This window comes from Vanacampus margaritifer, chromosome 14 (assembly GCF_051991255.1).
Source record: "Vanacampus margaritifer isolate UIUO_Vmar chromosome 14, RoL_Vmar_1.0, whole genome shotgun sequence".
Lineage (NCBI taxonomy): Eukaryota > Metazoa > Chordata > Actinopteri > Syngnathiformes > Syngnathidae > Vanacampus > Vanacampus margaritifer.
This window is the reverse complement of record NC_135445.1, coordinates 6,846,258-6,871,624: the sequence shown is the minus strand read 5'-3', so window position 1 is coordinate 6,871,624 and position 25,367 is coordinate 6,846,258. Positions and strand designations below refer to the sequence as shown.

Here is a 25,367-nt window from a genome sequence, read left to right as displayed (position 1 = left end):
TGCGAAAAACCAAGAGTGTGTCTTTTATTGACTATGCACCGCTGCTTTGACGTGCCAAGAGGACGCACCCAAAGGCAGCAGAGACAGAAAGAAGCTCTGCGGAATGAAGACTACATGAATGACGACCCAGGCTAGTTTCCATTTTCCATGTCTGAGCCTTAGAGGGAATCCAGGATTCGTTGTCAAGGTTGGACAGGATAAGCCCGCACGTTATCAGGGAATCAAATCGTGAAAACTGCCATTTATCTTTTGCTTAGTGCAATTTTACGATGGTCTCTTTTGCGGACTATTAAAAACACACCGTAAATTCTGTAGATACTCTAAAAGACTCAATTTGACTAGAGTAAAATGGACACTTGTAAGAGAGTAAAATATTCAGCGTAAGTATTTTTTAGTGTGTACGAGAAAATTTGACCTATCCCATGAAAAAACTATTAAAACAATTTCACTCAGAAATTCAACTTGTGAGACCACTCTACCACCTGAGCTATGCCACTCCTACTGTTTGTTTATATCCAAAAGGAGATTCTTGGAGTTACGAAAATTCCACCTGACGAGCGATATACTAACAGACAGTAGAAGCTGCCCAGGGAGTAGATTGTCTGTCTACCAATCTGAAGTTGTGATTTTGTTCCTCAACCCTTGAGTGACTTTTTTTTAACTCTCTTCCAACAGTTTAGAAGGGACCAAACTCTGTTTAGAACAAAATTGACTCTATAGAATTTACTGTGCACTTTATTAATATCCAGTTTAACATTTCGTTAATAAATTGTATATATCACCTCACAAAAGTCCAGAAGGCTTCAAAAAAATTCTATATTAAAGCAAAAAGTTATCCAAGGCATTTCAGAAATTTCCCACTGAAGGCATGAATGAGCTCATGTTTTCGGATTGAATTCAATAAGAAACTCCAGTTTTAGCCATCTCTTTATAATCTGAGTCAAAAAGATTTTACAATCAGAAAAAAAGTGTGTTCACGTGCCTGTAAGACCCATAACAGACAAAGCACATTATATTTTAATATAAGCTTTATTTACAATGTCGTCTCCAAATTTTTACAGCATCGGAAGCACACTATCAGATAGATGCTATCCATCTAAACCACTTTCATCACCCTGCTTAAAAGCATAGCGTTCAAGGGTTCCTCTCACTGCAGTCGGAAGACGTGATCATGTACATAGTGGGTTTGCATACAAGCGATAGAAAACTTGGCAATTGAAAATTTGTTTCAACTTCATCGTCCAAATGAGTAACAAAAAAAAAAAGTAATAAAAACACTGCATAATGTCTTACAGTCTGACAGTGTAAGAGTACATTTCTTCTCTGTACAGTAACACGAAAGGGGACACTGGGTGCTTATTTAGCTTGACATGTAAGTACTGCACCAAATTCTTAATTATTTTGTCCGCTGATAAATAAGCTGAACTCCTAAATTGAGACAAATATTGGATTATCAAGCACCAAAATTGCCTCAATTAGAGTGTGATCTGCAAATAAATTGATCAGATCAAGTGTCATGTAACTTCCTCCGTCAGAATCATTCTAAATAAAAAAAAGGTGCTTAGAAACAAGACTATATAGAAAATTAAAACTCATTCACTGCCATTGACGGGTGTAGACGTCAAAAATTCATTTGAACTATTTCTTAGTTTCACATTTTTTCCACTTTTGTTAAAGAGTATGAAAACCTACAAAACATCTTTTATTGTACGTTTAGAACAGATATAAAATTTGTGATTAATCGTGAGTTAACTAGTGAAGTCATGTGATTAATTACAATTAAACATTTTAATCGCCTGATGCCCCTAATTAAAAAAAAAAAAATTAGGGGCGTCAGACAATTATTTTTTTTTATTGTAATTAATCGCATGACTTCAAATAGTTCACTCACGATTAATCGCAAATTTTATATGTTCTAAATGTACAATAAAAAAATTATAGGTTTTCATACTCTTGTTAACAAAAGTAGAAAAAAATGTGAAACTGATAGAAATAGTATTAATATTGAATTTTTGACGTCAATGGCAGTGAATGAGTTAAAAACAATCTGCATCACCTTTTTTTTTTTTTTTTTTGGAGCTCAGCTAAATTAACACTCTCTCCATATTGTCCTGACTCCCAAGTAATTGGCGACATTTAAATATAGTGGAACCTGCAAAGTCAAGCACACCAAAAATGGCACAATGCGGGGTTCCGCCAAACTATAATAGAAAAATATGCCACCACAAAAGTGTACTAGATAGGTAGATGGAAAAACAGGTGGTGATAACCACGGAGTTTAGTGACATAAAAGCAGTTTGGCTGTCAAATAATTCACTCTAAAAACAGTCAAAAATAAACCAATTTGTGTAATAATTTATTTATTTTTTAAAAAAAAGGACCGATCCACTACTAAGATCAATTTGACACAATTTTCTGTTGTTGTTTTTTTTTTTGCACAGAATGTTGTCATTTTGTACTAAACAACCCCCCAAAATTCGGTAATTTTGTACAAATTCACCCCCCAAAATTCGGTCATTTTGTATACCAAATTTTGTGCATAATGACCGAGAAAGTTGGGCCAAATTGACCCAAATAGTGAATCGGTCCAACGGTTTTTAGAACGCATGAATGAAAGTTAAATATTAAATATTAAAATATTGTAAAATCATGTCCTAGGATATAATATGTATGATATATATAACTTGGGAGTCAACCCCTCGTCAAGGTTGAGACTGTGTTTCAACTTTAGAGGTTCCACTGCATTTAAAAAATAAAATAAAATCTACTTTCTATTGACTGCAAATGATTGTTTATCAAAGAGAATTTAAAAAAAATTAAATTCCTAAGTGAGGAAACAACCACACAGTATGAAATATTTTCATTTGGAGGATCGGAGTAAATTCAAAGCAAGGTAATTAGAGGTTTAAAATGTGCTTTACTTGTTACAAATTTCAACAATCCTTTTAAGACCTGAAACTGTGTCATCCCTGTAAAAAAAAAATAATAATAATAATACAATGTTCAGTTAACTTTGTGTCATTCCGTTAAACGAAGACAAACACTGCAGGACACCATCTCCTTATTGAATAAGACAATTATTTAACAGTAATTTAATGTCATATGAATTGTTAATGTTGTAACATAGTACTAACACTTGCACACAAGACGCAAAATAATAAATAACCTTGTAAGATTTTTAAAAACAAAGACCAAAAAAAAAAGCACTGCATAAGATAAACCGTTACACATGATAAGAGTAAAATGAGAAAAAAACAAAGCCCTCATCCACTCTTGTTTATAATCAACTATGACTATGGAGGCGGTTGATGGTCATTTCCGATTTCTCTTTTCGAAATGACACAAAACTGAAGTTTAAGGTCAGCTTGCAACACTGCCTTAAAAATCATCGCACCGGTAACAAAGGCACTAAACTGGAGGATCCAACCATGTCGTGCGTCACTCAAAAGTATGCATTTATGCCTGTAACATGCATAAACGTCGCCACCACTTTAAATATGTTGACAAATTAAGCAATGCAAATAAAATATAAACACGCGTTAAAAAGCTGCACAAAATGTACAATATGATGATAAAGTTGACCTATGATCATTTTCTTATGATTTTGATTTAAAAAAAAAAAGTTATTGAGGAGGGATTTTCATTTGCTTAGCCTTTCTTAATTACAAAAAAAACCAAAACTAAACATTAGCCTACATAAGCTAATGTATTTTTCTCCATTTTTTCACAGATGCTTGACATGTGTGAATACTTTTGGCTCAATACTTTTACTTCCTTGGACATATACTGTAAGACGCAAAAGGATGCCTGCTTTATGTTCAAGTACAATATATACATGTGTATCAAATAAACATGACATCACAAAATACTAATCAGACATGTTCTAGCTTAGAAAAATATTTCAAAGTGGACTTGTGATTTTTATGTTGTATACAAACGTTTTCCCATCCTACGCCTATCTGCTAAAATTTGAGGTAAAAGCCCGGCTAGCATGCCCTCAGTTCACATGTTAAGGAGAGGTTATGTATTTTATAGGTTGTTGTTTTTTTTTTTTAATACAATGACTAAGTGCCCAAAATGATATAAAGGGAGATTTTTTTTTCTTTCTTAGGATTGTTTTCCTCTCAAATACTGACATCAATTCACGACTGAACATGTGGAAAAATGCTGTTGAGGTATTCAGGAAAGATGTCACTGTGTTATTCTGGCCCTATCTGAGGCCTTCGTAACAGGCGGAGTTGTAACAGACCTGATGCAGTTTAGAAACACGAGCAGGCACGTCCACGAGGAGCGAGAAAGTAGCAGTGATGGGAGAGGAAAAACAAAGAAATGAATGAATGAAGAAACATAAAGGAGAGGAGTGAAGTGTTTTCTTTTCCCACGGCTCCCCCTGCTGGCGCTCGTGAGGATTGCAATGCTGCACAAGGGCTGTTAGTGGCTCATGTTGCTTGTCCGCTGTATGCCGGGTTAACTCACAGTCAATGCAGAGTCATGCAAAGAGTCAGCAGGCAGGTATTTCATGCATCGTGCGCCTCGGGTTTGGCCAGCACAGACCACAGACGGGCCAGGCCGTATCAGGTCACCGGTGTGCCGATCATGCTGGGATATTGCTGTTAAGGGGGAGGGAGGAGAACAGGACACAACGGTCAGATAGCAGGGAATGTTAGCAGCAGACCAAAACTGCCAAAATTTTAAAAAAGAAAAATACGGAAATGAATAAATAAATAGTGAAAATAAAAACGGATATAAATATAATTTAAAAAATACAAAAATATATAAATTGAAGAAAAAAAAAAACATATATAAAAGTAAAAATAATTTAAAAAAAAATGTGATTCAAACATTTTTATTTTTGTATATATTTTTGCTTTTATTTTGTTTATATTTCCATTTATATTTACTTTTTGTATTTAATTTTTGAATTATATTTTTATATACGTTTTTATTTTCACTTTATTTATTCATTCATTCATTTATTCCTAATTCTGGCAGTTTTGGTCCTCCATAACTGTCTCCCAGACATGATGTGGGAAAAACATTTTTAATTGTGGCCAGAGTTTAGATATAACATGCACCTAAAGCAGTGATTCTTAACCTGAAAACAGTAGAGGTCCTAGAATTGAACCCTGTGGAACACCATATGTTCCATTATATGTAAATTCATATTGCTCATATTTGCTCAACCACTTTCTTTCTTTTCTTTTCTTTTTTTGCTCAACATAGTACGACGGGATTACAATAATAAAGAAATCACATCACAACATGCATCATATGAGTGTGTGTCTTGAGCTCCGCCGTACCCATGGGTTCGATTGAAACCAGGTTAAGAACCACTGACCTAAAATGATGATTTGTGGCCATGAAACAGGTGCATGAAAAAATAGCAATGAATTTGTTTGTTTAACGTCAATCCTAAGAATAACTTTGACATCAGGGTAAGCAAATGGAGCACACCTTAAAACACCTGTCTGCTCAGGAAAATATATTAATTTGTATTTTGTGGAGTGATTTTACTTACTTTGTGGCAACAAATGAGTATTTTGTGCATACATTATGACTCATTCATGGCCACAAATAGTACTTCCTAACCACAGCTACAAAAATAAATAAATAAAATTAAAATGAAAAAAATCTCCCCATGTCACGTCTGGGTCTCCAAAGATGACTAATTAATTGTTAATTTTTCATTTTGGCACTAAATGTTTATTTTATTTTATTTTTTTAGAGAACCGACTAAACTGTACGCTGGTGAAGTCTTTGACGTTTCTGAATTAAAAGATGTCTCTGACTGGTTCCTTTCTGAGGATGGTGTAAAAAATTAATTCACCATAATAAATGAATATAAGTAAACAAAGAAGCTAACACACTGTTAGTCGGTGGTAGCAGAAAACGATGGGAACTTTTGACTGATACAGGCAGAAAGAATTGTGCATGAGTACTGCATGTAAAGGTTGAGGTTAAGTGGTGAGAAATGCATCCGAGGTGATTAATAATGCCTGATGATAGAATAATGCTGGGCTGCGTGTGGTCTGCCATCACTTGAGTCAGAGAGAAAAAAATAAACGTTTAGACGGGAATAAAAGTGGTGAAGTTTTTGGCAGTCTTGCCTGGCATCTCTACCTCACGGATCTAATCAGGAAGAAGGGTGGAAAAACAAAAAGAAAATCAATAGGCAGAAGTTGAAATAAACAGTTCAAGGGGCTTTGTAAGGTCGTTTTGCTGTTGCATTTTCCTGCCTTTCTACCTTGCGGTAGCTGGCTGGACGTGACCCGGGTAGGCGCGGCGGGAACTGGTGGCTTGCCGCTGGCGGGCCAGGAAAGACTGACTAGAGCCGGTGTTGGCCAATCTGTCTTCAGCCGCCTTCTTCTGGAAAGTCATTCCCTGGGAAAGATGAGCGTGAAACAGAATCAGCACAATCGACTTGTAATTGATCCTTTTTTTTTTTTTTAAACAGACGCCACAGCAGGAATCTATTATCAGCAGCCTGCTGATGTTGATGAATTGAGAGGGAAAAATACATTTTGAGCGGTTAAAGTGAAAAAAAATATTCATAAATGACTAAGTTATCACACTTCAAAGGAAAAGACAGATTTGGGCAAAATTACAAGAATTGTGTGTTATTCAGAAAACTGCCATTGTGTGAAAACTGGGCACGCATAAAAAATTATATTGTTATGATTTATGGACTTATTCAAGCCTCTAAATATGCCATATGAAATATTCAAATTTGACTTTTATTTTACATATATATATATACAGCATAGTTAATTTTGCTGTTAGCATAATACTGCTATTATTGTCCATAGAGGGCATTAAAAAAATTGTTTTTTTCTATATATGTATAGATAGGTCTGATGCCAGTGAATATTTCGAGCGGTTGAAAGTGAAAAAAATATTCATAAATGACCAAGTTATCACACTTCAAAGGAAATGCCTGATTTTGGCAAAAATTACAAGAATTTAATCAAAACAAAATAACGTCCACGGGTTAAGAAGTAAACATCATCAGTTAGCAAACATGTTATGTTTAGCCTTATACTGCCATCTAGTGATGAACCATATATTATGTTAACATTGAAAGCACTGCCTATGGAAGGTTTGCTCCCAAAACCCCTGAAATAAATCATCCAGTCTTACCATATTGTACCAGGCCGACACAATCAGTTTCTCTTCGTAATCCCTCTGGCTCTTCGTCTTATCCATCTCTTTCTGTTGCACACAAAAAAAAAACACTGACACATTAACCAACATTCTGAATTAAACGTAACTGCAGAAAAGAGTCACACAGGTCTACAAAATGGCTACCACATTTCTGACAAATCCAACTTGCTTACCTCCAACGAGTGCAACATCCGCTCTTTCTCCTGGAGCTGGTTTTTCAAGGCCTGGACTTCTGGACCCGAGCCCTGGTTCTGCTTAGGATCCAGGGTACGAATCACCTGAGAACCCAATGTAATCAGTCACACATATGCTGTTATCTGTTAATAGTTCCAAAGGTAAAAAAAAAAAAATCCTCACGCTCTTGGCTTTCTCCAAGTATTTCTTATATCGCTCCTCCATTTGTTTCATCTCGTCATCTTTCTTTTTCAAGGCTTCCTCCAGCTCATCCACTCGTTGAGCTAAGAGGACAACACGTTAAAGGTGATGAAGCCACGGGTCCTTAAACAACATTCAAAGACGACAGCAGCCTCAAGTTCAGGTGCACTAGGCTGCAAACTCACAGCTGGCCGCGTATTTGGGCTCCATCTCATCAATGATGGTATTCTTCTTGAGTAACTCATTGTTCACGTCTTGTAGCTTCTCCCTGGTGAGCAGAAAAAAGAAATGAATATAGCCTAGGGCTGGGTGTCGATTGAAATTTCCTCAATCGATTTGATTTCGATTCACAAGAATTTGATTTCAATTATTTTATTTTTTTCGATTCGATTATGGAAAATCAAATCTTCTAAATATCAAAGATATGAAAAAAACTCCCACAAACATTAAATTCCAAATTAAATTCAGCGGAGGCAGTAACTGGTTAAATCCTAATAAAAATAGTTTATTAACTAGAAAAAGTGCAATTTCTGCAGAAATTGCGTGGGAATGCTGAAAGCTGAATGCACGTGGAATGCTTATAAATTAAATTGAAAGATAAATTATGTGAAAATTACTACTTATTAATTGTTGTTGGATTTTGGGGAAAAAGGAAAACTGCATTAATGCTAAGGAGCTTCAAGCTTTGCCAACTGAAGAATTATGTGAGAGTTATTGCATGGCAAAAAAGTGTGGAGAATAAAAATCCCAATAGCATATGTGGGAATGCTTAAAAGCATTCCTACAATGAAAGTAACTTGTTATAATCCCTTAAGTGTTACACAAACATTGACATCAGCAAGGATGAGATGAAAATATTTTCAAATTCAACAATCAAAAATATAAATTAAAAATATTCTGAATTGTCTTAAAGTGCAGTATGTCAGGTGACAGGTCTTTCATAAATGTAAGAAAATACTTTTAAATTCATGTCAACAGTAAATTTCAAGAAAACGGTAAAAATGGCCTTTAAAATGCTATATTCTTATGAATTCATGGGGAAAAGAAATATTAAAATAATCGATATCAGGCTCGAAAAGGAAAATCGATTCATTATCGATTATTCTTTTTTTTTTTTTTTTAACCCAGCCCTAATATAGCTTGTACTGTACTTGATAGCTCAGTTTAAACCCACTGTGGAAAAAAAAATCCTAATAGACCAGAGATCTGAATACTGAATTACAAACAGTGCAGCGTTCTGATTCTGTAAAAGGATTACTTACATGTGCTGCGCGTATTTCTTCTTCATAATGGACGACTGAAACGTGAAAGAGAAATCGGGTTTAACTTAACATCGGCTTGTATGTACAACATCTTCAAATGGACTCAGTCTGTTGAATGGACAAACCACACTACACAGAATGACCTAACTCATTATTGAGTTTCTTTAAAAACTAGCATCGGTGTAAAAAAAGGTCCTATTGTATTTTGTGAAAAAAAAATCCCTATGTATAGTTTGAACAAATTAAGCGGATTGACACTTATACTGTATGCAACTTCTTCATAACATCCAACTGGGCATAGGACAAACAGCATTTAAAGATTTATAGGAAAAAAATCATTAAATAGGTATTATTGTGGAACTTAATTTGAGTCTCTCAAATCCAGTGACACACATCTGGGTATTAAACAGAGCATTTCATGACGTACATCATCTGCTTTGGAGCCTTGTTCCTGAAGATTCTTCTGTAGCTCTTCTATCTGACTCTGTTCCTCCATCAAGCGCTGATTGGTTAACCTGCAAACACGCAAAGCGCAGAGACCAGTTGGACAACATAGTTTTGAACACAGCACGGAGCTGACAGTCTGACAGTATTAGATTAAATATCACAGAGATGAGTTTGAGGCGAAAAGGTCAATTTTCTCTGAAATAATTTTTTGCATTTAACAGAAATCACTTTGTGAGAAAGTTGTAATAAATCGTCAGCGTTCAAGTGTTTGTGTCCCGTGCTGACCTGTTTTCAGTCTCCAGTTCATTTTTCCTTCTATTCGAGTCTTCCAGCAGACTCTGCAGGAGTGCAATCTTCTCGTTATCCGAGCCCTCTTGAGCCAGCTTCAGCATTTTGTTCTCATGCTGAAGGCGAATTAAATGCTCCCTGTGTGAAAATGCATCAAGAAAGGTAATGAAGTGGAGAACTCGGTTTTTTTCAGTGAGTAGTGGTAATCCCGTCTTTAACCACTTCATTCTCTGGTACCCGTTTGAAAGGATTAAAACTGAAAGCAACAATTGGTATTAGGTTGTGTTGAAGGTAGTGTTAATTTTGTCAACAAAACTAAACAAAAATCACACGTTTTTCACCGGACTAAAACTAGACTAGACTAAAAACCTCACTAATAAATAATAACTGGAACTAAATCAGTATGCATTTTCGTCGACTCATGATGACGAGACGAAAATGTACTTCACTTAATAAAAACTGGATTTTGGAAAATTTCATGTGAAATAGTTTTAGATCCGAAATGTTCAACATTATCCGCTGACAAAAAATACACAGGGGTAAATGATTGTCCTGACTAAAACGTTGACAGTTTTTGTTGACTAAAACTAGACAAATACAATTGTGTTTTCTTGGACTAAAATAAAGACTAAAATGCTCGAATTATAGTCGACTAAAAGTTGACTAAATAAAAACGGGATGGCTTTAGCCCCAAGTGCCAGCTTGCTAGTTCTCCAGCTAGGAAACAAGCACCCAGGGAGCTAGCTAGCTAGCATGAGGGGCTAAAGCTAAAATGTGGCAAGATTTTTACTTTCTGGACCTGGATTTGCCACCTCTGTTAAAAACTAACAAGTGTGATCGAAACGGGACTAAAACTGTGACTAAATTTCAAAATGGATGATAAAATTAACACTAGTTCAAGGAGGGAACAGCAACATTTTCTAGGGTTCACATGTGTAAGAGAGTGTATTAAAAAATGTAATAAAAATAAAAAACAACTGCAGCCAACCAGCACAAAATCAAGCCCTCTTGGAAAGCAGCAGTTAGGCTGATGTAACTGGTATGTTGCTGTTACATAACTCAGTTAAGGAGAAGCGCTTTTTAGGCCAAACTTGTAAAACGTACAACAGCAGGGCTGAAAAGCAGAATGAGCAAAAAGGCATGTGGCTGCAAAGGGAACAGCAGCTCAGAACATATAGCTCCCTAAAAGATCATATGAGCAGTATCTTACATCCTCACTAGTGGTGAGGTGGAGAGTATGGAGGACCAAAACTGCCTAAATTCAAAATAAATAAATGACTAAAAGTGAAAATAAAAACGGATATAAACAAAATATAATTAGAAAATTAAAATTAAAAAAATTAATATAAATGGAAAAAAATTACCCCAAAAATTATATATGCATACATAAATAAATACATTTGTATTTAATTTTTTAATTATATTTTTTTACATCCGTTTTTATTTTCACTTTTAGCCATTAATTTATTTAGTCATTTATTTAATCTTTTTTTTTTTGTCACTTTTTGTCAACTTGTGACTTGAGTTGAGGTGACAGTGGACAAGACAGTCATCCATTGCTGGAGCTCTACAATGCAAGCTGGCGAGACTTTCTTGTTCGCCGAGCCGCTCACTCCACCAATGAAAGGTAGTTTGCAACGGTGGAGTCCAACCCAAGGCACGCTTAGGGCCGCACCCTCATTTGAATAACATTTCGACCTGGCAGTATGGACCAAAACTGCCAAAATTCAAAATAAATAAATGACTAAATAGATAAATAAATAAATAAATGACTAAAAGTTAAAATAAAAACGAATACAAAAAATATAATTCAAAAATTAAATACAATATAATTTTCATTTATATTTATTTTGGGGGATTTAATTTTCAAATTATATATATTTTTAAATACGTTTTTATTTTCACTTTTAGTCATATATTTAGTCATTTATTTATTTTGAATTTTGGCAGTTTTTGGTCCTCCATAGCAGAGAACATACCGAATCTCTGGCGTTGTGATCTCAGCTGCTAATGAATCAGAGCCATCAGCGCTGGTTAGCGGGAGAAGACCTGGGTAAAAAAAAAAAAAAAAGAAGGTCATTATTGTCTATTTTGGCTAAAATCATGCTTACGTTTTAAATAGCCTAGTCAAATGTGGCCACATTGTTAGCACTTTACCTGACGTAAGCTGTCCCTCTTGAGCTTGGACACAATGCAGCTCTTCAATGGTCTCCTTCAAAGAGTCTCTTTCCGTTCGCATACGCTACATGAAAAAAATTAGGTCAGTGAATTGTTTTGAAAACTGTTGTGTGTCCCCCTCCCCTTTAGAACAGCAATTTCTATGTAACTAGTGAATAAAGAGAGAGAGGAACGGCAAAAGTGTATCCAGAGCGCAATAAGAGAGTCTAACTGGGCACATCTCTTTCCGTTCTCCTCGCGAGCAAAAATAATTTAATCCTCTTGTCTTTAAATTAAATTAAATGTTCTAGGTTGCCTGAATCTAGCATAATATTAATCAGAATGTCATGTTTAGACTAGTGAGGTCACATATAACATTATTGTCAAGAAATTTTTCAGGTTGACTAACACTTTAAGATAAGACTTTTTTTTTTAATTCACTTTAATTCTAATGTAATGACAGAATATCCCATTTTGGATTTTACACATAGAAATACAAGTATTTAATACTGTACGTACATCTTTTTCTTTCTGTAGAGAGTCGACTTTCTCTTTGACGCGTTTGTACTCAAACTCCATCTTGTCAGCCTTTTTCGATTCTTCTGACAGTCTGTTCTGAAGTTCGACCACCTGCACAAAGCGGAAGAGAGATTATCACTGTCACAACAATGCCCGTGTATGTTACGTGTATAACTGCACATGTGCTAGGTAATACGGGTATGGCGTTTTGAGTTACCTGTCTCTTGTATGTCTCCAACTGGCCTTTGGTAGCATTCGCCTTCCGAAGCTCTTCTTCTAAACTGATGTTGGTCTGCATTAACACCGTGTTCTTTTCCTCCAAAAGCTTACTCTAAAAAAACGGAAACAGAAATGAGAAATATTGTTTTTTTTGTTGTAAATGTGTAGAACATTATGCAAATAGAACAACTCGTAGGTTGATGAAAACTGTTCCACAACACAAAATTTTAATAGTGTAATTGCGATTCAAGTTTCCACCAAGCAGTTCAGAACCTCATTTGCATTGCGGTTTAATACAAAAAGACAAGTTATGTATACAAGCATGTTTCACGCAACCATTTGGAAATGGAAACACAATTAATCGGATGTATAGGACTAAAACAGCAAACACGTACCTGTCTCCTGAGAAGTCCCATGTCCTCAAGTTTCTTCTTGTAGTGTTCTACTGTGCCCTCAAGCTTTGACACCTTGTCTGATGAATGCCTGGTTGGAAAACGATATGTGATTTATTCTCCATTAGATACTCATATACCGGCGATATAAAACAACAAACACGCTGGGTGAGGGGGGTGGGGGGGTGTTGGTTGTGGTAACAAAATGAGACCAAGATAAGTCATTTCCAAACTTTTCTCCACCGTTAATGTGTTTATCTCAACTAGTGCTGTCACTGTGGAATATTTTTAGAATCGATTAATCTATCAATTATTCAATCGGCTTGACGACCAATCATGGTTCACCTGTTTTCTGGGTTTGGTCGGCAAACTGAACCATGATTGGTCGTTACCTACTTCCTCAGCACGTGATGTCATCTTAAGTCGACAAAAAGTGGAAATGTTTATTTTTAAAGGTATTAATTGTACGTGAAAAATAATGAAGTTATCAAATTCATTCTGGGCAAAACATGAACTTTTTACTGCTGAAAATGGCTCAGTGAGTCAAGTATCCCTTTAAAGTGTAATACAAAAACATTTTCCCCCAATTACTCTTTATTAACAAGTGATCGGTGTTTATTTCGTACTTCGTATTCATATAGTGATTTAATAATAAAAGGGGGGGGGATTGATGTTGTACTATGTTAATCATTATTATTTGTTATTATTATTATTTATATAATTATTAATTATAATAATAATAATAATTATTATTTTTATTATAGAATCATTATTCTGTCATTGTTTTCCAAAGTAAACGTCTTATTTTGATTTAACACAGAAGATAACCAGTCTTCTTTCATCAAGGACTACAGAAACCCATGAACAATTACAGTTGATGTGCTGAAATCAGAGGATTTGGACTATTTAAAATTTTATAAATGGCTCCAAACGATTACTGTTGTTAATTTGATCATCGATTATCATCGATTAATTGATTAATTTGGACACCTCTAATCTTGACAGATAAAAATGGTAGGCATACAAATAGGTTGCTTACCTGAGCACATCCATCTCATCTTTCAGTGACTGGGCTTCGTCAGCCAGAGACGTGAGCTCTTCATTCTGTGACCTCGCATCCAAGAGTTCTTTTTGAAGCTCCTCACAACGAATCCGGTAGTCGTCTTTTGCCGCTTCCAACCTGGAAAACAATGACCGCAGCAACAATATATAACTTCTAAATTTTTTCCTAAGACAGACCAGTAACCTTTTGTGGTAAATCCGCACCTGAATGTTTCTTCCTGGAGCTGCTCCAGTTGTGTCTGTAGCTGGAGGTGTCTGCGGCCAGCCGGGCTGTTTATATCCTCGATAGAGTCTGACTGGTTGAGTCTCTCCATTAAAACCTGGTTTTCCGCTAGCAAACTACTCTTTTCCTCTTGCAGGGCTGCAACCTGAAGTTCAAAGGTGAAATTAATGTCATTCCATTTAAATAAATGCAAGACAGATGACCCTAGGGCTGGGCGATTAATCAGTTTTAGGCACAGGAACAGTCAGTATTTTTTTTATTATTGTTTTTTAGTTGTTAATATTTATTATTTATTAATTTATTATCTATTCTTATTGTTTTATTTTTTTATTATCCTTACAAGTTATATTTAAAGTTGCTATTTCAACGATTCAAAGAATTTCTTTTCTCAAAATTCAAGGATGCAAACATCCAAGGATTTTTTGTTTTTGCTTTAACACACATTTCCACATGACACGGCAGGCTTGTGAAAATAACACAAGATAAAAATAATAATAATAATAATAATCGGCAGATTAATCTGTATTTTTTTTCTGCCAGAAATTGGTATGGGCGTCGGCCTGAAAAAAATGCATAACGGTCGGACCCTAGTACAAATCTAGATGAGAAGAGCATGAGAGAGTAGTTAAGGAGTTCGCAAACCTAATCGTTTAATTATGTTTAATTACTCACATCAAAAAATGTGTTTCCATATTTATTTATTTTTTGTAGAGGAACATTTTGTCCTGAGAGGAAGCACTTATTTTCACCTCGTCTGTGAAAATATTATTTATTTGTATTACTTCTGTGGAACTTGATGCAAATGATGTATTGGGGGAAAAGTCGCCAACGAGAAGTAAACTTATTCAAAAAGCGGAGGCAAAAAAAGTACAACTTAATTGGAATAACTATCACATGCTTTTTTCTGTAAGGTGAATGGGGAGAAAAGTAAAATCGAAATCTGATTTTTGTGAAAGCGAACGGCCACATCACCCAGCCCTAGATGACACCCAAAAAGAGTGTCTACACTGCAATATAAGTTAGCAATATAAAGTCTGGCAAACACACGGCAAATCCTCAACAAGGCAAATGAACAAAGAGGGTTACATGTGGTTTGATGTTGTCTTCTCTGTTGTGTGATAGACAAGGTATCAAACTCCACACCAAGCAAAGCACAAGCTGCATCCTAATTTTAGTCCATGACTACGAATGCTGCACATCTCTAAATATAGATTTATCTTAGAATTTACGGCTATGTCCACACAAATAGAAGTATTTTTAGAAAAAGAAAGAAATTTGGTAATGAGAGAAGAGACCCCCAAAAAAACGACAATGGAGTTACTCCTGATGTCATACCTTATTATTATCGCAACACATAAAATATAAATAGTTGTGCAATTTTACTCAACCAAAATATTGCTCAGAAAATGGATGAACAGATAAAAAAAATAATATTTATTAAATTACAAAAATATTTAAATAAATATTACAAAAATATTTTCAACTATACTGTACAAAAATATTTTAATAAATATTACAAAAATATTTTAAACTATACTGTACAGTATATATAAATGATAAATACCTGTGTTCATGCAGAGGTGTATGTATGCAATATTATACAGTATATGTTTTTTTTTTGTGTGATACAGGGGAAAAGACAGGAGATTAGTAGTGAAGGGCTGAAACATGACACAAATCTGCAGTTTTGCTCAGTGCACATCAAATTGTGTGCAGGCGTGTGCATAACTGTACACAAACGTGTACACACACACATAGATAACACGGAAGGGGAAATCTGATGCAAGCAAACTGAAGAAGAAGAAGAAGAAAAAAAACTCCGGGACTCTTATTATTAGACACGCCACACAGAATGAATGGAAGAAAGAGGCAGAAATAAAGTTGGATTTACCCTCTCTTCTAGCTCATTAAACTCTAACCTCAGTCTATCGCGCTCCTCTTGGACATGGAGGGCCTTTAAAGCAAGGCACAAAGTATATTGAAATAGTCAGGAAATGAGAGGAAACAAAACAGGAGATTAGAAAATCCTTTAAACCAACAGCTCATTTCTGGAGCTGGCGGGATATTCATGCATGCAAAAAAAGTTAATTTGGATCATCTGTCAAGATGATACATTAGCATTTTTAAAAGGAAGTGATAAGAACCAGCATGAAGAAAGAAAGTTACGATACCATGTAAATGTAATAGCGGTGGGGGGGGGGGAGGAAGGGGGTCAAGGATACATCATTTAATGGTAAGACTGAAAAAGCTAACTGCTCACCTCAATGCGATTTACAAACACAAAATGTCTTAAAAAAAAAAAAAATACAAAATTAGAGTTACACGAAACCAACCTGCATATCAAGCTCACGACACCTCTGGGAAATCTCCTCCTTCGTGGCCAAAGCTTCATTCAACTCCTCAACAGACTTCTTCAACTAAAAATGCAAAGAAATGGTTCATTTCATTCATTCTAGGCCAGCAGTTCTTAACCTTGTCGAAGTTATTGAACCCCATCAGTTTGTTATGCGTATTCACCAAATCCTTCTTAATTGCAAAATAAAAGATTTTTTTTTGTCTGTGTCAAAAAGAGAAAATGCTAAGCAATGCATTAAGCAATACATTTAATTTAAAAAAACGATGATGACCTTTGTGACTAGTGGGGTTTTCATCCACCCAATTTTATTAAAATTTTCAAGAAATGTGAAAATAAAACTGAATGGAAATTCAAAGAAGGGCCCAAAATTCGCAAAAAGGTTTTTGCGCTCGTAGGGGGTGGCTTTTGAAGTGTATCGGAAAAAGGAAAATGCCAATTTTGGCTATGGAAAACGGTTTTGCGAATAACCGCTGACAAGACCAGATACACGTCGCACGTTTTGACCGGATATTACATCACACGTACGGTTGTAGTCACAAAGCAATGGCGGATAATAGAGTAAGGTATGTTTGGGGGAGGGGGGGGGGGACAATGAAACAGAAATCTTTTTGGAATTAATTAAAGTAGCGAATATTATTGCAATTTTAAATGGAAAAAAGCAAATAAACGCTACAGTTTATCAAGAATTACAAAAGAAAACTCAATATTCGCAAAAGAAGAACAGATGGAAACCGGCATAAGACGCATGCCCGTTTTGGGTCATTTTCAGTAAATTAGCTTAAAAAAATTGAAACAATTGGATGGAAACCCCACTGCTGATGAGCTTCCTTCTTCAAAGAAACATTACAAATATTATTTTCTAAATAAACTAAATTCACTCATTTTTTTTCCTTAAGAGACATACAGACTTTCAATCTTGAGGCGATATAATGCCGTGAGGCTCCGACTGAATCAAGAAGACGTATAGTTAGTTATAAGACACTCCTCAGACAGTTGAAGTATCCAAGAGATTCGCTCTCAAGCTATTTTCAACACTTAAGATTGATTAATAATTTGTAAAAAATAAAATTAAATAACCAACCAAGTGGGCGCGAAAAAAAAAAAAGTGAAATTCAACCATATTTGGAAAGACAAGGTTTCCACTGGACAACAACAATCCTCAATCAACACTCTAAATCAATTTATCCAAAACTCAAGCACTATTTAATTCGTCAAAATCCTGTTACACATTCAAGAACATCATACATTTACATCTCATTAATATGCAGGCTCAGCACCTGTATGAAGGCTATTATTCAACAAATAGTTCTGCCAGCAGGTCATGAAAGACACAAAGTCAACACAAGCGTGCATACCTTTCTGTCTAGATCCACGTAGGAGTCGTTCCCTCCTGTCACCGGCGTCTCTTTACTCATCAGCTGACAAAAAAAACAAAAACACACCATTGAAGATATGATAAAATGATTTAGGAATGTTGGCAATTGAGATGCAACCACATACAGTACATGCATTTGATTTCCACTAAATCTACGACACACGATTTCATAAAGGCATGATAATCGACTGTACCTCTTGGATGGCTGTCATGACGACATGCTGGACTGATTCCTCCATCATCATGATGGTTTGGATATATTCTAGAGGAAAGAAAATAATGAGCTCAATTTGAACACTATCAGCTTGAAAACATAAATCTATTTTGTAGGATTGTCATTCCGATCAGGTGCGCACCTTGCTTCTGTTCACAGTTGACAGCACAGCCGAGAATGAGTTGAAGCATCCTCCCAAGTTCTGCCGGGTCTGAGTGTTCTCCGATGAGCGTGACGTCGGGTAGCGTGAAGTCGTTAATGTGTTGGCCGAGAATCTTGAAAGGGAGAGCGGACTAGTCATTGCCATGTTTCCTTATAAGGACTGGACTGCTTTTTATATAGTGCTTGACCTACACCGTGTGGTGACCAAAGCGCTTTACAATGCCTCACATTTACCCATTCACACACCAGTTGTCGACTGCTGCCATGCAGGGTACTGCTAGATCTGGGAGCAAATCAGGGTTCAGTGTCTTGCTCAAGGTCACTTCGACATGGACACCAGGTATGAGTAATCGAGCCCACAACCTCACGGATGGGAGACGACCACTCTACCACTGAGCCATGCCGCCCCTTTAACAAAAACGTATAAATATGTTCTATTTTAAATGTTGTAAGTGTCCCAAAGACGTACTTATACGTTTTTTGTGCTAGAGCATACAGAAGGCTTTGATGCAGCCTCTGAACTGAAGAGAATGCATGAAGCAATGGTAGTAATTACAAAAACGGCCAGCAGGTGGCAGCAGATTATAAGAGCTCAACCAGGGCCATGTTGCAGACAAGCTGAGTTCCCCACAGTTCAAAACAGATTCGTGAATAATGATGAAATTTAGCTATATTCTAATGCTAATTGCTGCAAAACGAAAACATATAGAAATTTATTTTTTTCCCGATGAAAGAAGAGACTCTAATCTTTCTTTTGGTAGGTTTCTACGTTTTTATAGCAATAAAACAGAATATTATGTGGGTCTTGCAAAAACAGTAAAAATCCAGTAAAACAGCAACAAGGGGGTTGCTTCAGTGAAAATGGCTGAGAGTGAATGAGTTAAGATCGTAACAACACAATAATCCCATTGATTTAATTATCCTAAAGTATCTGTTAAAAAAAAAGATTCTTCCAACAAGGCTGGAAACTGAATAGGAGGAGAAAAAAAATGTAAAATAGATCTGTCTTCTTACCTCCTGGTTATAATCTAGGATGCCTTTGAGAATTTTCTTGAGATTGCTGACCTGAAACAAATAACAATTTATGCAAACATCGTCACATCTTCAGGTTCAGTCTGAGTACACTTTTTTTCTCTTATAGTAATATTTAGAGCAGCGCCACTGTGTGCATTTGGTTATAATGTTATAGCAGAAGTCACTATTTGAGTTCATGATTCTAATATAAACTACTATGATACTATGAGACAAGTTAATTAGGACATTGAGTGGATAGAAAACAAAGAAATGGGCACCAGACAAAAACACAACACTTAACATGTGCATCATTCGAAACAAAAGCTAAGCAAAAAAATATATCCTTACCTTTAACCTCCAGTTGTCCCCCACATCAGGCTTGATTCGACTAATCCATGCATCATTAAAATACACTTCGTCTCTGCAAAATGAACAAAAAGAATTGACGTGAATAATAAATGTGCATTCCAGTAGGATTCATTCATATTTAGCTCAGTTTGCGTTGCAAATGTAAAATAGCAGCCAATGATACGACCAAATAAGGGAAAGTCATAAGAAAATCCATCCAATGCAACATTTGAAATTCTCAACTTACATTTTTTGTAGGACCTGAGCCATAACGATGCCACTCGTCATGTCCTCTACAGTCTTGCATTGAGCCTCCACCCCAAATGTTTGAACCTAAACAAACAAATAATTATTTTGCCTTTACTGTGTATAATAACACTGTAAAAACAATCACATGAGATAAGTGTTTTATGGTGTTTGTATATATAGTATAGCTATAAAACCTTAGTTTACGCCCATGAACGGCTAAGGGGTGCATGCCAAACTAATAATACAGACGATTACGTGATTTAAATTTAAGTTCAAACGCAAAATGGTGCAAGGTCATTCATTCATTCATTCACCAAGTTGTCTTCTCTACTTATACTTAGTTATAGCTGAAAAAAATCTGTTGCCCAGAATGGGAAGTCCACATGCCAACAGTCCATGTCACACAGGCGGTAGAGTTGAGAGGAGGAATGTTGGAAATTTGACAAGAAGGAAATGACAAGATGGAACGCCTGTATGTATCACTTTCACTATTTTTTAACAACAAGACTAAAAACACTATGAAGCCGTTTTTCCGAAGAAAGTATCATGGGGAAAAAAAAGCAGACTGTAGTTAAAATTTATATAGTCATTTATTTTTAAGGAATTGTTAAAAACGTCAAAGGATGTTGCATATGGTTAACTGTGACAACCCAAAAAAAAATCTCAATAAATTGCTACCAACGAATATGTACTATTTAGAACATAGTATTGTATGACTGTGCTGCACTGACGTAATTAACTGAACTACATAACAGATGAGCCCACAAAACTATCCATTACTGTATGTACAGTAGTGTTCCTTTGACATTAAGATGCTAGATTTGTAACTTTTCTTGGTGTCGTCCCGTTTTTCTATATTACAAACAGCATAACTGCATGGCTTGATTGTGTCAAAATGGTCGTCTGAGCAGTTTGCTGTCACTTTGCTCACTTCCCTTCTCAGGAAACAAGAAAGAAAACAATACAACCAACACACACAGGACAACCCGAAGAGACTTTAAAACTTTTAAAACTAAAGACTTCCCAGCTGTCGTCAGACTGCTAAGCATTCTTTACGATTGATGGCCGTCGCCATGCAATGCATGATGACAACACTTATTTTTGAGCGGTGTTGATGTAATAGATCACCCTATTTTTTAACCTTCTAAATCTCAACGCAGAAACAGATACACAAGGCCACGCTGGATGCATTTACTAACAACTGGCTCGCTTGCTAAAAAGAGGTCCAAGTTGGGGGTTTATCACCGGGGGCTCTGAAAATTGGGTCATGGAACAAAAGGTGGGGTTAAAGCCACTTAATTAACGTTAGGGCTGATTTAAAATATATCAATCAAACTTTATTTATATAGCACCTCACCTCTCATACATTAAAATGCACCCCAAAGTGCTAAACAATTAAAACCTCCATAATACAATTTTTTTTTTTTTAAACATCCACCCCCCCCCCCCACCCCCAACAAGAAATATTATTCACAAGACAGGGTGTTCTTTCTAGTCACAAAACTTTGTTGCTGGTTTATCACATGTGATAATAATTTTGCTACATGACACCCAGAAACCCTCAACTGCCCTAGACTTCCGATATTGCTTTATCCAACAGGAAGGGCAGTTGTTCTGATAGCAGCAAAGTCATTTCAAAAGCAGAGGTCCCTGACATTGACACCAATCGTTGGGCTCACTTCTCTTGCAACTTCAAATACAAACTACGGTTTTGTTTGAGAATGTTGAACTGGGCTGCATCATGGAGGTGATTTGAATATTTTAATTGTAACTAAGCAAAACAGACACAGTTCTACAATTTTACCACAACCGAAATGATTAACATTGTGAAGAACTCTTTTACAACCCTTGTATGGGACACCTTTATATTCCGCAAGTTGTGGTTGCGCAATGTAGTTCAGAGGTATGTGAGGAATGTTTGCCCGAGAAAGGCTGATCTGTTTAGTTTTGATGCGATACAGTCGATGTGCAAGGTGAGTCACTGTTATTACTGTGGTAACAAGACTTCCACTGATTACATGCCAATGACATAACTTGACCACTCCCATTTACGACACACATACACGACAAATATGCACATTGTAATTGCATTAGGTGTGAAAAACCAATGACTTTTGTAGTACAACGATTGCTCCTGTTTATTTGCAATGCTTGCTGCGTCTATTAAGTTAAAATGTAAAGTCAGATCATATAATTTCCCTCTTCTCCATCTCACCTGCTCCCAATTTTAATGCAACACACACACACATACACACACTGGGAGGGTCACATCGACGGTGCAGGGGGAGAGTTCGCCAGTCGGCGAGCTGGCGAACTCAGTAACAGGGTTAGTTTTCACTAGGCACGCTGGCGTGACGACCGGGACCTTTCCCCGCTGGGCCTGGGGTTCCCGGGTGCCGCCCGTCTCCCGGTGCTCCCTTCACCCCTTCCGTACCCAGTGTTTCACCCCACCACGCGGCTGGTGATCAACTTCGGGGGTGTTTTTCCTTCAAATAACGAATATCCACACACAAATGCTGTTGGAACACATACGCACAGGTGTGCTAACACTACGCAAAGTCATACATTCTTCCCAATGTGTGAAAAACGAGTTATTTCAATAGAATTCAATCACAACTTTCTTCTGTACTCACATAAACCCCTAGGCGTTATTGTGACCATTTTTTGGCTTTTTGTTGGTTCTGACCAAGCCATTTCAAAATAAAATACTGCCCACGGGTTAAGTGTGTACGCCATGGATATGTGGCACCACACTGCCCCCAAAAGGCCAAAATGCACAGGAACAGCATTTGTTCTGTTTTTTCGGCTGCTATTATTTGAGTATATTTTATTCGTATTTCACTTTTTTATTGTTTTATTTTGTCATTGTCCTTTCAAGTTATATTTAAAGTTGATATTTGAAGGATTCAAAGACCTTTTCTCAAAATTCAAGGGTGCAAACAGCCAAGGATTTTTTTTTTGTCTTAAAATACATTTGCTCTTGACGTGGCACAAAATACAATCCCCGAGTTCCCAAGTTAGCCCAGTAAGTCCCAAGACTTGTGAAAATAATACAAGATAAAAATATATTTAAAAAAAAGTTAATGCTTTACAGCAGTTGTAAACAAGCAAGAATGGTTTTGTTATTGACACATAAAGCTATACAATAACCTTGTATACTTTACTTCATGCCAAAAATCGTTATCGGCATATTTGTCCTCAAAAAATGCATATTGGTCGGTCGGCCGCTACCTTTTAGTTTAGGTTGCTATCACACTAGCACCCTTTGTTAGTTTGTGTATGGATTGTAGGCCAAAGGATATGTCATACAAGTCATACACAATGCTAGTTATGATGCTATTCTTCCTTTATGATGATCTAGTTATTCTTGATGCTGATGTGCGGTATGTTGTGTCCAGTAAGAAGCTCAGTCAGGCAGTGTTGAGCTGCAGGGACACACGGTTTGCTTGCCGTGTTGCACTGTGTGTTTATTGTCTGTTTGTTTTGTTAGTAATTAAATCAGTCTTAAATTCATGAACGGACTCAAGTGGATTACTAACAACCAGGGCGAACGAAGTACAGTAGTAAGTCAGGACTTGCAGCAAACTGCACCAATAATTTGTTTTCGCCCATTGTGTGGTTTGTTTGATGAGGTGGAATACGGTTATCGAACTCATAACTCAAATTTGAAGTGCAATTCAATTATATTTATCGCTGTTTTACGTAAAATTTTGTACTCTTACCACTGCTTTTAAGTGTATTAACGGGTAGGCAAATTCCTTTTTTTGTTTGTTTTTGTTGTGATGAGACAAAAATCAGGCGATGAAAAATGAACTTATTAAAAATGTAAAATTGGTAATATTGAAGGATGCATGGTAACATGGCGTCTTGGTCCAGAAGTAGCACACAAAGCTCCGTTTTAACAAAGTGCATATTTGCACTGTAAACTGCAGACAATGCAGGCAGTGTATTATTGAAAACATGCCATTTCACTTCTCTGTTGACAAGGCTTCTTGTTGTAATCCCCGATGTACATATGGGAGTTGTTTATGGTGTTATTGTTGCATTGCACATGCAGCGGATATAAAAAGTCTACACACCCATGTTCAATGCAGGTTTATGTGGTATTTAAAAATACCAGTGTTATGCAGTGTTCTATGGCGTGGTGAGTTTATTATTATGATGATTCATGAGTGTAAATAAAGGTTCATTTAAAGCCATTTCTTGTGTGATTACTGTATGCACATTTAAAAGTGATAATGGCGTGCAATATCTGTTGCATATTTGTTTCTATTTGTGGCCATTTACATTTTTGATCCAATTAAAAATAAATAACACCTCAGAAGTTACTCACCAATTACTCAGTGCATGAGTACTACTTACTCGAGTAATTATTTGGACTACTACTTTTTTTTTTTTTAACTTTTATTTATCATTATAAAATATGGGTACACTTGAGTAAAACACATAATAAATGTAGTGTTATTATGCTATTAGTAATATCTTTTTTACCATTACTGCGAAGTATTATTATTGTCAGTGCTACAATATTGGAACTAAAGTTAAGTCATGTAAACATAAGCATACGCGGTACACATGCTGCTTTAAAGATGCATTTTGCCACTTGGTTCTTATTCTTAAACAAAAGACAGCAATTGCATGACTGGAGCCTTTAAGGGAGGAAAAAGAAAAAGACAAAAACAGGGTGGATTGGTGAAACGTCCTACGATCGATCTCGAAAGAGCGTAAGACTTTTCGTGTATATTTTCTGAATCTCTTGACTCGGCTGTCACAAAACTGCATGACATCTGTTAGGAAATGACACCTGGCCAAAAATCCGTTTGACCGAAACGATAAATCTCGCTAGATTAGACGGTTTGCAAGCGGCTAGCACACAAAAACATCAGCAGCTCAGGCAGCCAACAGCTGGCCTGCATACGTAAGCGGTGTGAGCTCGTGTCATTTTTCCTTGACACCCACTGTTAGCTCGCCAGCTAACGTTAGCATCGTATGCTAGCTAGCTAGCACCGGAGAGGGGGGAAAACAATACCGGACGTTGTTGTCGATGGCCTACCCATGTCAGAAGGCTGTCACAGAGTTCCATTCGATCCAAGGACCCCGATGTAGACATCGTAAATAAAAGCAGACGGAATCTAGATGATGAATAGCCCAAAGTTACTAGCAACCTCAGACGCTGCCGAGGTCTCTCGCTCTCTGGGTGTCTCAAAATCCGACACCGGCGTCTGCCTCAGGCTGGCTGGGTGGGCGGGGTCTATTTTAATTTGAATAATGATTTGAATTTATTCGGACAGTATGGAATATTTAGCTGTTTTTTTTTTTTTTTTTTTTTTTTTTCATAGAATAGCTCCCCCTCCCTGTTTTTCGTAACAATGTTTTTCTCTTCGTGTAAGGAATATTTCCTCTTTTTTGCCAGAATATTTTTCTTCTGTTTTTCGGAATGATTGTTTTTTTAGATATGTTTTTTTCTTTTTTTCATGACAGAGAAAAATAATACGTAAAAAAACAACATATTCAGAAAAATATTTTTTTTTGGGGGGGGGGGGG

The 25,367-nt window shown here is 36.3% G+C and overlaps 1 protein-coding gene across 3 annotated transcripts; it reads right to left on the bottom strand.

Moving 5' to 3' along the window:
• Positions 1-1,010: 1,010 nt before the first annotated feature.
• Positions 1,011-25,043, bottom strand: hook3 (hook microtubule-tethering protein 3). 3 transcript variants are annotated; one of them, XM_077542248.1, is made up of 25 exons: positions 24,877-25,043; positions 19,822-19,907; positions 19,575-19,647; positions 19,227-19,277; positions 18,193-18,325; positions 18,031-18,098; positions 17,817-17,879; positions 16,439-16,522; positions 15,997-16,059; positions 14,087-14,250; positions 13,860-14,000; positions 12,824-12,911; positions 12,427-12,540; positions 12,210-12,320; positions 11,691-11,775; positions 11,513-11,582; positions 9,531-9,671; positions 9,226-9,313; positions 8,799-8,833; positions 7,722-7,804; positions 7,519-7,619; positions 7,335-7,439; positions 7,138-7,209; positions 6,245-6,381; positions 1,011-4,610 (listed from the first exon to the last, which is right to left on the bottom strand). In XM_077542248.1, the coding sequence occupies exons 1-25, from the start codon at positions 24,931-24,933 to the stop codon at positions 4,595-4,597; spliced, it is 2,229 nt and encodes a 742-aa protein (XP_077398374.1). In that variant the 5' UTR covers positions 24,934-25,043; the 3' UTR covers positions 1,011-4,594. The 3 variants fall into 3 exon arrangements, with proteins under 3 accessions (XP_077398374.1, XP_077398375.1, XP_077398376.1); XM_077542249.1 differs by lacking the exon at positions 15,997-16,059; XM_077542250.1 differs by lacking the exon at positions 15,997-16,059 and having other exon boundaries at positions 1,011-6,381.
• Between the last annotated feature and the right edge of the window lie 324 nt (positions 25,044-25,367).

Coding starts and splice junctions, on each gene's coding strand:
- hook3 (XM_077542248.1), bottom strand. CDS start 24,933: ATGTCTACATCGGGGTCCTTGGATCGAATGGAACTCTGTGACAGCCTT. Junction 9,672..11,512: donor ATCACAACGCCAGAGATTCG/GTATGTTCTCTG, acceptor ATTTTCACACAG/GGAGCATTTAATTCGCCTTC. Junction 7,805..8,798: donor AAGAAATACGCGCAGCACAT/GTAAGTAATCCT, acceptor TCTGCTCACCAG/GGAGAAGCTACAAGACGTGA.